Here is a 13,372-nt window from a genome sequence, read left to right as displayed (position 1 = left end):
TCTACCCTTTTTTGTTTTCTTTCCTGTAATATGTGCCGCGGATTGAGCTCAGGGCGACCCTCGGCGCGGCGATGCGTGGGGACTCTCTTGGGGGTCTATCTGTCCTTTTTTGTCCTCTCTTTATTCTTTCTTCATGTATGTCCTCTCACCCTCGGCGACCCCCGTTGGGCCGTGACCTTGTCTGTAATTTTTTCCCCCCATGGGCATTCTGCGCCCCCTCGGGACCAGCTCAATAATAACATTTCTATGCCGATCTTCGCCTGCTCTCTGATGCAATGGCGTTTGGGTTTCCTGCGAGAGATGCTCGCTGGAAAGGCGACCATCCTCTGGCCGGAGCCGTTCTTGCGTGACACGTTGCGACGGTGCACGGGCCACGCGTGCAGCGTGCGCAAGTAGCTCGGAGATAGCTTGTCGGGGTGAGCCTTTTTGTCTACTGCGTCGCATCACCTAGGAGGGGACGAGGCTACGTGCTCCGGTGCTATATAGCTGGGGAGGACTCCCAGTGGCCCCGACGATCGTCAGTGTCATTTCACCCCTCCCCGCGGTCCCCTCTTTTTTGGGGGGATGGTTAGACCACATGGGATAGACAGGAGTGATTGATGGTCCGTATCAGAGTATGGCGATGCAAAGGAAGCGGGGCAGGAGGGGAGGAGGGGTCCTGCAGTGACTCGGTCTCTTGTGCTCTCGTTGTCGTCAGTGGCTGACACCGTGCAGCTGCTGGGAGCTCCAGCTCGGTTTCCATTCCCCGCGACGAGACATCCTTTGGAGAGCAAGAATCCAGGGGAGGGGGGTTTCCAGTATGAAAGAGATTCATTTGGGTGATACGGGGAGAATTGCAAAGACGAATGAACCGATTTCATGAAGAGTGTAGGTTGCTGCGACCTCCAACTACTCCTTAGTCAGAGCCGCCGTTTTTTTTAGCCTTCTGCGCGGGTCGCCCGCCGCGGTGGATCTTCGCGGATGGTCAATGCTGGCAAGGCTGGAGATAGTGAGCCTGGCTGCCACAGATCACAAGGCGGTTGTGGAGTGAGATGTTGAGTTGGGTCTCCCTTTGAGACAATCGAGGGGACAGTCTTCCAAAAGGGAAACATCCTCTCCAACAGAAATCTAGCGAAGGTGAGACGTACGGATGTGCGTACCGTGATGATGACCCCGGAGGTACTCATCACTGTGTAGTGAGTCCTCAATCCGTCGTCAGACGTTTGTCGCAAGTACTCCGCAGCAGTCAGTACCGTCGTACGACTGCCCCCTGTACTTCAGTCATGAAGACTTCATCGAGACTGGGCGCGGCAGCCTGGAAAAGCAGGGAAACGGGACCGCCGAGATCCGAGTCTCGACTTGAGGCGGTTGATGCGCCCATCACCGATGGACGCTGTGGATGCAGTGGAGTGCGAACGCTCGGGTGCTATTTTCGTCCGGACCACTGGAGCTGAAGGGGAGGAGTGTGGTCGACATGTGACCAAGAGAGGAAGAAAGACCTATACAGAGTGTGGTCCGGACGGTTCAGAGCCTGTGGACCGAGGACATGATCTATGCGATGGACTCCCCTCTGCTTTCACCATGTAGAACTCGCCATGGACATGGTTTCTCGCGACTGATCACTGATCGGACTGTCTCTCTCTCTCTGTCTCCCTCTGCCCGCCACTCCCATTCCCATCGACTGTTGGAGGCGACCAATGGATCGTGGCTTTCTCGTTCCGACCCCACCAGAGCTCCGGAAGCTTGGACCTCCTCGTCCACTCGGTCCAAACGAACTCGATGAACACTTCATCGGCTCAACCCTCTTTTTTCTCTTTGCTTTCTTACCTGGTCTCGTCTCCCGATCCGGTCATGACAGGTTGGAGATCTTTCATGCCCCCCCCTCTCTTTCTCCTCTTTCCTTTCCCCACCATCCACCCACGACCGGAATCGTGTTGCAGCGGCCGCTAAGACATTGTCTGATCATCGCGAGGCGGACGACCTGCACCGGTTCAGACGTCAGAGCACAATGATGGGTCGATGTCTCTTCCCGCGTTCCGGGGAGGAGCGAGCCTGGACACTCGTGACTCTCACATAGATCGTATCAAAGTCTGGTAAAAAAAACACATCAAGATAGCAATGTACGACCTCCCACGGCCCTCACGTTCCAGAGTGGTCGGTGCGGCAACTGTACTCTCACCCCTCTGGACAAGTCCTGAGTCTTGCGTCCAGAGTCCTGAGCCCTGGACGTATCCCCGTATCCCCGTACCTCGTAGGTGTTGTCAGGTCACCGGTTCAACTTCAATTGTCCAGAACCTGCTTCTCCATTCTCCTGCAAGTCCCTCAAGTGGCCCGGTTCCCAACCCCAGCGCCGTACTGCTGTTCCCCTCCCTTCGCCGGTCCCCCTCTCGTGGCCAGTCCGGATCAGGTCGAACTCAAAAAGGTCATCACACCTGCCCCCCCCCCCCCCCCCCCCCCCTCCACCTCCTCGCCCTCTCTTTTTTCTTTTCTTTCTCTTTTTCCTCCTTCTCGGTCTTCCTTCTTCCTCTTCAACTGCCCACTTCTCCCCCTCCCTTCTCATCATTCAATTGCGAGGCAGTATCCACCTACCTCTGCCGCTGTCGGTTCCATCCCCGATATAGTGGTCAGCCGGACAGTCTAGCGCCCATTCCTCTGCATCCCCCCCCACCTCGCCCCAACAATTGTCTGCATTCTACCAAAGCGACAACTTCCAATCGACGAGACACAGTATGGCATCCATAGAGCAAGAGGTCCCTCGACGGGAGCGCAAGCCGTCCGTCGGAGCTCCTATCGCCGATCTACAGGGTCCCGTGGGCCCTGGATTCAGTCGTCCTAAGCACAAACGGACATTTACCGGCTTCGGAGCTGCGGAGATCAAGAGTGTCGAAGCGAGTATTCCGGAGCCATTACGTGAGGCGTGAGTTGGACATTCTCTCTTCGAGCCTCATGGATTGGGTTCCAGTCTGCCTAGAGACCTCTTTGCTGACCATGCCATTGTCGAGAGGGGAACAGATGGCGCAAGCATGTATGTTGATTCCCAATAAGCCCACTTTGCGGGGAAATTGGTCCTTGTTTCTTTCCCCCTTTTTTTTCTTCTCTGAAAAAGAAAAATGATAACTTGGTGACTGACTTACCCTGACAGTCAGCGTCTGGTTTCTCCTCCAAAGAAGAATTCGAGGTCAGTATCTTGACCCTCAGAGAGATCCACAGCCCCAGAGGTTGACATACCATCTCAGAGAGAATTCGTTCGCCATGTCGAAACCACCCTCGCTCGCTCCCTGTACAACTGTGATGAGTTGTATGCGCCTCAACCCCTCCCACACCCCGCTGTGAGCGTGCACTAACCGATGCCCACGGGGATCCAGGGCAGCCTATTCGGGAACTGCTCTCGCGTTCCGTGACCGATTGATTATCGAGTGGAACAAGACTCAGCAGCGCCAAACATTTACCGATCAGAAGCGTGTCTACTGTATGTGCGAGGGCGAAACTCCTTGACCTCCCTGCACAAAAAAAAAAGGCCAAGCAGTGGAAAAACAAGAGAATAAAAGAGATAAGCTGAGATTCCTTCCTCCAGATCTGTCACTCGAATTCTTGATGGGCCGTGCATTGGACAATGCCATGCTGAACGTTGGAATGAAAGACGTGGCTCGAGGTAGGTGACTGACTCCAGACGATGGGGACGATCGTTTTACTTGAGCTGATTCACTTCCCCTTTCTGTAGACGGCTTGGCCGATCTGGGCTTTAGAATCGAGGACGCTATCACTCAAGAGCACGATGCGGCCCTGGGTAACGGAGGTCTGGGACGTCTGGCGGCCTGTTTCTTGGACAGCATGGCTACGCTCAACTACCCGGCGTGGGGATACGGATTGCGGTACCGCTACGGAATTTTCAAACAGGAGATTGTCAATGGATATCAGGTGGAGATCCCGGATTATTGGCTGGACAACAACCCATGGGAATTTCCCCGCCACGATATCACCGTGGACATTCAGTTCTACGGCCATGTGAACAAGTACCAGGATGAGAATGGAAAGACCTGCCACTCGTGGGAGGCCGGGGAGACCGTCCAGGCGGTGGCCTACGATGTCCCCATCCCCGGATACCGCACCAAGACGACCAACAATCTCCGGTTGTGGTCCAGCAAGGCTAGCAGCGGCGAATTCGACTTCCAGAAATTCAACGCCGGTGACTACGAGAGTGCAGTCGCCGATCAGCAGACTGCCGAGACCATCTCTGCAGTGCTGTATCCAAACGACAACCTGGAGCGAGGCAAGGAGCTTCGCCTCAAGCAGCAGTACTTCTGGTGTGCGGCCTCTCTGTACGACATTGTGCGTCGATTCAAGAAGACCAAACGTGCCTGGAGTGAGTTCCCCGACCAGATCGCCATCCAGCTGAACGATACCCACCCCACGTTGGCCATCGTCGAGCTGCAGCGCATCTTGATCGACGTCGAGGGTCTGGAGTGGGATGAAGCCTGGCGTATCGTCACTGGTACCTTTGGATACACCAACCACACCGTTCTTCCCGAGGCTTTGGAGAAGTGGTCGGTTCCCTTGATGCAGAACCTGCTGCCTCGGCACTTGCAGATCATTTACGATATCAACTTGTTCTTCCTCCAGTCTGTGGAGAAGCGCTTCCCCAATGATCGAGAGATGCTCTCGCGGGTCTCCATCATCGAAGAATCGCACCCCAAGATGGTTCGCATGGCCCACATTGCTATTATCGGCTCTCACAAGGTGAACGGTGTGGCCGAACTTCACTCCGATCTGATCAAGACCACCATCTTCAAGGACTTTGTCCAGATCTACGGACCGGATCGGTTCACCAACGTCACCAACGGCATCACACCGCGTCGCTGGCTGCATCAGGCTAACCCTGCGCTCTCTGCCCTCATCGCAGAGAAGCTCGGTGGTTACGAATTCCTGACCGATCTGACCCTGTTGGATAAACTCGAGGCCTTTGTGGATGACAAGGAGTTCCGAAAGCAGTGGTCTGAAATCAAGGCAAATAACAAGCTGCGACTCGCGAGACTGATCAAAGACGTGACCGGCTACTCCGTCAACCCACATTCGCTGTTCGATGTCCAGGTGAAGCGGATCCACGAGTATAAGCGTCAGCAGCTGAACATCTTTGGTGTGATTCATCGGTACTTGAAACTGAAGGCCATGTCGCCCGAGGACCGAAAGAAGGTGGTTCCTCGCGTGTCCATCTTTGGTGGTAAGGCTGCGCCAGGATACTGGATGGCCAAGTCTATCATTTACTTGATCAACAGCGTGGCGGCCGTGGTGAACAAGGACGAGGAGATTGGTGATCTGCTGAAGGTCATTTTCATCGAGGACTACAATGTGAGCAAGGCGGAGATCATCTGTCCAGCTTCCGACATTAGTGAGCACATTTCCACTGCGGGCACCGAGGCCAGTGGTACCAGTAACATGAAGTTTGTGCTGAACGGCGGTCTGATTATTGGTACCTGTGACGGAGCAAACGTGAGTCCTTCCCCCCCCCCCCCCCTCTCTTCTCTTCCCTCCTCCCGCCGCCATCAATGTTTCCTCTATCCACTGTTTGTTTTCACATTGAGCATGAATATTTATCTGCCTACAGATTGAAATTACTCGGGAGATTGGCGAACAAAACATCTTCTTGTTTGGCAATCTCGCAGAAGATGTAGAGGATCTGCGCCACCGACATTTCTATGGAGGTTTCCAACTTGACCCCCAACTGAAGCGTGTCTTCGACTCGATCAAGTCTGGCACCTTTGGCGATCCCTCATCGTTTGCATCCTTGATTGCCTCTATTGAGGAGCACGGGGACTATTATCTCGTGTCGGATGATTTCAACTCTTACGTGGAGACCCATGATATGGTGGACCAGGAATTCCAGAACCAAGAAGAGTGGTTGGCCAAGTCAATTACTAGCGTTGCCCGCATGGGCTTCTTCTCCATGGATCGGGTGACGAACGAGTATGCCGACAGCATTTGGAACATTGAGCCTCTCAACGTGAACGACGACGCCTGAGGGTAGAGCCTCGAGCAAATCCTCTTCCAAGGTTCACATTCACCTTCTAACCCCCCGGGGTCAAGTAAAGTCTGTGGTGGGTGATGGGCGACAAATGATAATTGGGATTGATAGACCGAAGCGCGTGGGGCTGGGTTACATTGCGGGACTGTGCCCCTCTTGAATGTTTTCTTGCTGCATTCCTTGCTGAACAGCTCGTTATCTTTTGACTATTCTTTTCATTGCCATTGCATAGTTCAGGCACTCTATGAGACTGTTTCGACGTGCACAGACCATTGCCCATGTGGTTTCTTGTAACTGCGTAGAGGGATTCGAGGGGAGATGAACAGACTGACCCCATGGCCCGTGGTGTACGTAATTCGGTTTGTTTGCTACAGTATTTTGCATATTCTTTATGCATGCTGGTGTGCTTGACCCTCCCCATTTCCTCAACCTGCGACAAGAACATTCTGAAACATGTGGATATGGAGTTGGGTAGACAGCGACCACCTATCGGTCTTTGCATACTCGAAAAAAAGAGACCGAATCCGAAAGCACGCCAATCAAATGACTGCAAAGAAAAAAAATTGAAAAATATAAATAATAAATCATCTCATGGCTGCATTAGAAAATATGATGAATCTTGAAATGATAAGAGAGGATTCCCCTCCAAAATGGATGGGAAAAAAGAAGAAGAAAGAAAAAGAAAAGAATGAGACATATACCCAGACATCATTGATGGAAGAGCCCGGTGACCGGTGACATCCTTGATACTCAATCATCGAGCCTGAAAGTATGCTGCTTTTTTTCTTCTTCTTCTTTTTCTTTTCGGGTCTTGGTATGTCTTTGTATCCTTTTGTGTTCTTTTGCTCTTTTTTCTGTTTCCCTTGTTTCTGTTTCAAGGGGTTGGGGGAGGGAGGGGCAAGTCGTCATGTATATGCGTGGAGAAAGTCAAGATCAGCGCTGCCGTGGTCTGGGTCTGCTCTACTTTGATGAGAGAAAAAAAAAAGAGATCTTCAAGCAGCCGTAGTGACGGGCTCCTCGGCCTCCTGGATGGTAGCCTGGGGCTTCAATTCGGTAAAGGTCTCGGGCCAAAGGAACATTTTTTCTTCCTTGGAGGGAGTTGCGGCGGCCATCAAAGTAGGGACCTAATGATGGCGATGGGAGAGATTAGTCAAATGTTTCCAGGGAAAAGTTCTGCACGTAACAAACACCACCATTTACACCCATTCCCATCAAGAGGTACGAGAAGAAAGATTTCGGAAAAGAAGATAACGTACCGCTTCCTTGGAAGAAATGCGACGCCACATGTTCGCACGCGGGTTATACCGCACCGGCTTGCCGACACCACCGGTCTTGTGCTGATCCTCACGACTGATGGCCTCAATCTCGCGCTTGATATCGGCAAAGGTGTCGAAGGGGGTATATGCGATCTTGTGCTCAAGGCAGTACTCCTCAAGACGGAGGCCACGACGGGCAAAGAGCACGTCGGCTTCACGAGCGGCGGCCAGATCGGAGACACCGTCGCCGATGAAGACGATCAGGGGCATCTCGTCAGGGAGACATTCGAGTTGGGCACGGGCGCGCGCCTCGTTGACGGAGAGGGCCTTGTCGTGGCCGAGTTCATTATCGTGGCGCCAGACGGGTTTCCAGGAGGAGCCATCGATGATGGCGTCGTTGGCGACGATGTCGATTGAGGAGGCCTAGAAGGAAAGAACAGAAAACCGTTGAGGTTAGACAGACGGGACTGGAACGATCGTCTCTCATTCAAAACATACCTCCTTCTCGCCGAGGAAGGTATCCAACACCCGGCGCAGAACGGGCTTCAATCCCGCACTGATCACATTAAAGGGAAACCCGTTCTCAACGCAATATTGGTGGAACTCCCGGAATCCAGGATCAATCTCGAGTGACTTTTCCATCACGACGAAGCCGTCGTCAAAGGGGACGTTGAGGGATCCCCACATCTCCTCGGAGACGTCGCGGAAGGATCGCTCGCCGGTCTTGATCTGCTCGTCGAGCTTGTTGCGCTCCTCTGCGCCGCAGCCGAAGCTGTCGAAGAGGATGTGGCCGGTATCTTGCATGAAGATGGTGCCATCGAAGTCTGTAAAAAGGGGAGGGGAGCAAGGCACAGAATTAGCATTTTAGGAATTTGCCACTTTGCTGCTGGGATCTGAATCTTTGAAATAGGCCTGGGTATCGAATGACCACGCTGGAGGCTTGGAGGGGGCTTGGGAGGAAATCAGGCAAGGTGATCATTTGTGGTTTTTGTCTTCCTTTTGGCTTTCTTTCTTTCTGTTCGGGTTCATCCTCTGGACAGACAATGCATGACACACGTATTCAAGACTCGGCGTAGACAATCTCGAGGAAGAGCCCGCCTGTCCGATCTCAATCATACGCGAGCCCGACCCATTGAATGCTGCAGTGAGGGGTCTCGTCGCGGGACTATCTGAGCCGATGGATTGGGAGAGCAGGCTGGAAGGGAAGGGAAGAGGAAGGGGAAGGGATTGAGAAGCACGACCAGACATACCGGAGAAGATGATAATCTTCCGCTTCTGCGAGTTAGGCGGCATTGAAGGACTCATGATGTGTATATACGTTATCGAATCGATGGAAATCACCAACAAGTCAAAGACTCCAGAAAAGAAAAAAAAGTCTAGGATAAAGTGTTGAAGGCGGGGGAGTGGAGGGGAAGAAGAAGGAAACGAAGGAGAGAAAAACCGGCAGAGAAGAGGAGGTAGGCCAGGCTTAAAACTAAAATTCCAAAAATATATAAATTAATATCAGGAGAAGAAAAGAAAAACCAGGCCCAATGTGCCAACCGATTGGAACTCATCACAGATCAAGGCCAGTCATCATTGTTCCTACCTGTCAACCAGGTAAGCCCAGAAGGAGGAGCACCTCTGGTGGAACGGGCTCTAGACTGTGGATAGAGAGGGACACGAGAGTCCATCAAACCCCTCAATTGGCTGCCAGGGGACCAGACAACGACAATCAGACCGTGAACAAGGACACGATGGCGACACCGAATTGGGAAGAGGTTTTTTTTTGGGTCAAGTTGATTTGACCCCTCTCTTCAAATGACATGGACTCGTGAAAAATTGGGGTCCCGAAGAACTGGTGGTTCGGAGTCGACAAGATATACATCCAGAACAGGTTAAGCCGCCGCAATGACGTAGCCTCCGATCCAGATCTACACAAAGTTTGGGACTCGGGAAAACACAAAACATATCGACGGCTTGTACTCTCGGAGGTTCGAGGATGCACGAGTGATGGATCTGGTACGCTCCAGAGTGACACTTCTGTAGTGTGTAGCCACGACTACTCCTCCTCCGACTGTGTCGTAACAAATATGCACGTCCTTGTACTCTGTGCGCGACAGGACTTTACAATCTTCGCTGGCCGCGGACAATCGGACCCCTCTCTATGTAGCAGGTTCAGTCCAGGACCCACGACCAGGCCCCTCCAGAGTTTCCAGCATGGGGGAAACAATGACATGGAGACAGACGTGAGAGCGAGAGAGAGCGACAGGGGGATGTGGGCTAGAATTCACATGGTGGGTCGGTGCGGAGGCACGGGCTGCGTTTTTTTTTTGATCGTCGGGACTGGCATCTGTCAAACTTGACGCTCTCCCTCTCGATGACTCTCTGTGTTTCTCTGCGTTTGCGTTGTGCAATGCAATGTACGTTGAGCAGCATCACCATTCACGAGCGGCAGCCCGGTGTACACGGTGGTCCGAGATTAGCTTATTACTGTCGATGGAGGGCCGGTGGAAAGGGTGAGGCAAAGTGGGCAGGGCAGATGGACGACCGCCCAAAAACCTGCGGCGCGCAAGCCTCCTTCAAGCCTCCGAAGCCCACCCCCCGCCTCCCCTCTCTCGCTCTCTGGCGCCTCTCTTATCTCTGACCCTCTGGGAAGCCTGCCAAGATGCCATCAAAGCCCGCTGTCCAACCCGCAGTCCAACCCCGCGACGGACCAACAGAAAAGGGGACGCAGCAGGGCGAGCCTCGGACACGGCGGACTCGGGGAGACAAGTGTCACTGACAGAGTGGCTGATTGGCCACTCGGCCGACCCAGACGGTCTAAGAGAACTTAGGCCCGGCTAGCCGAGGGGCAAGACGGGGGGGGATGGGCCGTCTGTGAGCATGGCAGGGTGGCACTGGTGACCGGAGAGCTGAAGAACAAGAGGATCAAGAAGGGCAACGACTCGAGCCCCAATGAGAGCCCGACGGAGAATCCGGACTGCGAGAGGCGCAGAACAGAAAACAAGACATCCAAGGTGGGAATTCCGACTCCCGATGACCTCGTGGGATTGGCCCACTGGGGCGGTGAAAGGTGGAGTTTGTTCACGTCATTTGGCGTTCAACGGGGCGCCGTTTGTGGTAAGCGGTGGACCCGCAGGCGGTCAGTCGGACAGGAGAGCCAGTGGGACAATCGGGGATCACAAGACGTGAGACGATTGGAAGAAGAAAGAAGAAACCGGATCCCGATCAAGCAGAAAAAAAGGAAAAAAGACCAAAACAGCTCTGAATAGAGTGGGTAGGAGAAATGATAATCAGGGCTTTCTGCCGAAGCGGGGAACAAAGACTTGTCTTGAGGCCGTTGTGCATTGTGTATAAGGCTAAAATCGAGGTTGCAAAGACAGACAATATCGACTGGATTCCCGGATCTACAGAACGACGTGGATGAGGGCTATAGAGTCGTCGGTCCTTGTACTAAGGGGGAGGTGGCATCTAGGTGGCCGTCAACTCGGCCACTCGTCGTTCAAGTTCCGGCACTGCTCGCAATTGTAGTTCCAGTTCGTCCTTCTCACTAGACGAAGAGGGAGACATGTTAGCCAAATCACCGACATTGACATCTCGAAAAAGGAACCGAACAAGCGCACAAGTCTGGTGAGGAGTGCAACTGCTGCGGTGGAGGGGAGAAGGAATCTTACTCTTCCAGCTTCAATCGTCGCTCCCAGTCCAGCCCGGTAAAGACATAGCCGCCTTGACCGTCAAACTGCAGGATCTTCTGGTGGTACTTCCACAAACTGCGGCGGTGCGAGACCGTCATCAGCGTCGTACCCAGCTTCTTCGCTGTTTCGTACATGACCTTTTCAATCTCGAGCGTCACCGACGAGGTACATTCGTCCAGAATGGCAAACTTGGGTCGATGGTAGAAGAGTCGCGCCATGGCGATGCGCTGCTGCAGACCTCCCGACAGAACATCGCGCCATTCCTCCTCCGCATCCCAGCCTCCCGGGCGATCTACTACTGAGGCAATCTCGACCACAGATAGAATATCATACAGGTCGGCATCCGTGATACCCTTGGCGCGCATCTCACGCACCCCATCGGGATAGATCACTTGCTGTCGCAAGGTTCCGCGCGACAAGTATGGCCGCTGGGGGATGTAGAAGATGTCCTCAAAACGAGGCTTCTTCACCGTGCCCCCGTACACGGGCCACAACCCACCCAGGATGCGGAAAAGAGAGGACTTTCCACACCCGTTGGGCCCGACAATCAACAGGTGATCACCGGGGTGGACGGTGAAGGACAGCTTCCGAACCAAAACATCCCCGTTGGGCGAGACGATGGGCACCTCGGTGAATTCGATCGACTCACTCTCCATCACCACTCCACGGCCAGACAGCACCGCGGCATTCTCTTCAGTCGATGCCGATGAGACCAGCTTCTTTTCGAAATGCCCGGCAGTCAAATCATCCATGACTTCCAGCAACGACGAGACCCGCGAGGTATATCCGGCGAGCTCGGAAATCTCCTTGTAAGAGAACATGAGTCGACCGAACGCATCCGATGAGGACAAAAGCATCCGGCGATTCGTCACGAAGCCTATGTTGTTGAAGTTAGACATTGCTGCGGCTTCCCGTATTCCCTCCGGCGGAAAAGGCACGGCAATTACTTACTCTCTGTCCGATCTCCCATAGTCTGCGTCACCTGTCCCGGAATCTTGAAAAAGACGGGAATACTGCAGAGACCTAGGCCGAGTGCCCCCCAGAAATACTTGATCACGAAATCTTCCATGAATCCATGATACAGACGCCGTCGGAGGATACGATTGACGTGTTTGATCAAGGTGAAGTAACCCTTGTCGAGAGTGTCTTTCTCCGCTTCATGGCCGTGGTAGAGGGCGATCTCTTCACTATAGTCGATCAGTCTCTGGAATGGAGGAAGCGGAACTCGCCCTCGAGGCGAGCTTCGTCGGCGACATATTTGCCAAAGGGCGGGGTCAACATGCGCATTACGTTGGCCGAGAGCTGCACGAGCAGACTCATGATGAATAACCCCTCTCCGCCAACGTTTTTGGATAGGGTGTAATTGTAGATGCACATATCAAGGATCGGTTTGGCGAGGTTCGAGTACAGTTCCGCTAAGCTGTCAGAAAAGCGCGACACGTCCACCGTCACGAGTTGGTCGGGGTTCTTCACCCGATCATCTAGTGCAGAGATGGCGTAGAAGGTCATGTTGGACAGATACTTGTCGTGGATGTAATCGGTCAGTCGTTTCCGGTAGCTCAGGGAAAGCTTGCATTGATGGTAGGAAAGCTATTAAGACGTAAGACAGAGATCGACTGGTTAGTTCATCGTTCCCAAAGCGCGCCACGGTCACGGTCGCGGTCCGGCCAGCTTCCAAAAGTTCAACAATAACGATATTCAATGGGCGGCGGACGACTCCTTACCATTGAGTTTGTAAATGTGGCAGGCACAGCGACAATCATCCACCACACCAGGCCGAGCAAAAAGTCCTTCCCCTTTCCCCGCACGAGACTGCTCACGAGCCGCCCGTCCAACTCGGCGACATACAAACTCAGGAGAGTGCGCAGCACAAGGAAGACGCTATGGCTGACAAGCAGTCGCAGCTCTTTGCTTCGCCATCCCGGAATCACGATTTTCAGAAGACGAAGCAGGCTCTTGAAAAACTCCCGATTGATCTCTACCCGCTTCTTTCGGGGTTGTTCTGCATCCCCCAGTGAGCTGGTGCCGGGCCGGCGGCGGAGTTCGACATGCTGTGTCGCAGCCTTCTGTTCCGAGATAGCATTATGAATTCGTTTCGCAAGCGCGGCAAATAGAGCGAGGTAGACGGTGCGGGAGATGCCAGTTCGATGTCGTAGGTAGACCGAGGTGAGGCTGGAGAGGATCTGCTTCACGGAGCGGTCGGGCGGCAGCAGTTTGGACTGTACAGCCATGACGACGACAAACGGGCTTCTCTGATCAGCCAGAGCCAGGGCTGTACATGACCTCTCGGATGGCGGCGCTGGAAGGTAAAGTTGCAGGGACTATGATCGGAGCAAAAGAGGAATAAGAGGCGAGTGCAAGATGACGGAATGTAGACTTGACATGTGATACCCCAGGTTCCTGGGGAAATTCAACCGAGGAACCAGACAAGCCTCCCCTCT

At 53.6% G+C, this 13,372-nt stretch overlaps 5 protein-coding genes across 5 annotated transcripts; 2 read left to right on the top strand and 3 right to left on the bottom strand.

Moving 5' to 3' along the window:
- Positions 1–917: 917 nt before the first annotated feature.
- POX_c03594 (uncharacterized protein) lies at positions 918–1,360 on the bottom strand (the record flags this gene model as incomplete). Its single annotated transcript, XM_050112486.1, has 2 exons — positions 918–1,182; positions 1,233–1,360. 2 exons carry the CDS (start codon positions 1,358–1,360, stop codon positions 918–920), a joined length of 393 nt encoding a protein of 130 aa, XP_049970042.1.
- Positions 1,361–1,676: 316 nt separating this feature from the next.
- On the top strand, positions 1,677–1,991 carry POX_c03593 (uncharacterized protein; the record flags this gene model as incomplete). The annotated part of the gene is made up of 1 exon (XM_050112485.1): positions 1,677–1,991. The coding sequence occupies one exon, from the start codon at positions 1,677–1,679 to the stop codon at positions 1,989–1,991; it is 315 nt and encodes a 104-aa protein (XP_049970041.1).
- Positions 1,992–2,708: 717 nt separating this feature from the next.
- On the top strand, positions 2,709–5,995 carry POX_c03592 (Glycogen phosphorylase; the record flags this gene model as incomplete). The annotated part of the gene is made up of 8 exons (XM_050112484.1): positions 2,709–2,896; positions 2,951–3,004; positions 3,122–3,157; positions 3,218–3,277; positions 3,345–3,448; positions 3,554–3,631; positions 3,701–5,466; positions 5,582–5,995. 8 exons carry the CDS (start codon positions 2,709–2,711, stop codon positions 5,993–5,995), a joined length of 2,700 nt encoding a protein of 899 aa, XP_049970040.1.
- A 995-nt stretch (positions 5,996–6,990) lies between these two features.
- Positions 6,991–8,559, bottom strand: POX_c03591 (Pdp3-interacting factor 1; the record flags this gene model as incomplete). Its single annotated transcript, XM_050112483.1, has 4 exons — positions 6,991–7,122; positions 7,255–7,677; positions 7,753–8,078; positions 8,505–8,559. The coding sequence occupies 4 exons, from the start codon at positions 8,557–8,559 to the stop codon at positions 6,991–6,993; spliced, it is 936 nt and encodes a 311-aa protein (XP_049970039.1).
- A 2,148-nt stretch (positions 8,560–10,707) lies between these two features.
- POX_c03590 (ATP-binding cassette sub-family D member 1) lies at positions 10,708–13,162 on the bottom strand (the record flags this gene model as incomplete). Its single annotated transcript, XM_050112482.1, has 5 exons — positions 10,708–10,786; positions 10,911–11,808; positions 11,883–12,118; positions 12,157–12,521; positions 12,656–13,162. The coding sequence occupies 5 exons, from the start codon at positions 13,160–13,162 to the stop codon at positions 10,708–10,710; spliced, it is 2,085 nt and encodes a 694-aa protein (XP_049970038.1).
- Positions 13,163–13,372: the final 210 nt, after the last annotated feature.

The sequence above is a fragment of the Penicillium oxalicum genome, chromosome III, assembly GCF_001723175.1.
Source record: "Penicillium oxalicum strain HP7-1 chromosome III, whole genome shotgun sequence".
Lineage (NCBI taxonomy): Eukaryota > Fungi > Ascomycota > Eurotiomycetes > Eurotiales > Aspergillaceae > Penicillium > Penicillium oxalicum.
The sequence above is the reverse complement of the archived record's forward strand: the minus strand, read 5'-3'. Positions and strand labels throughout refer to the sequence as shown.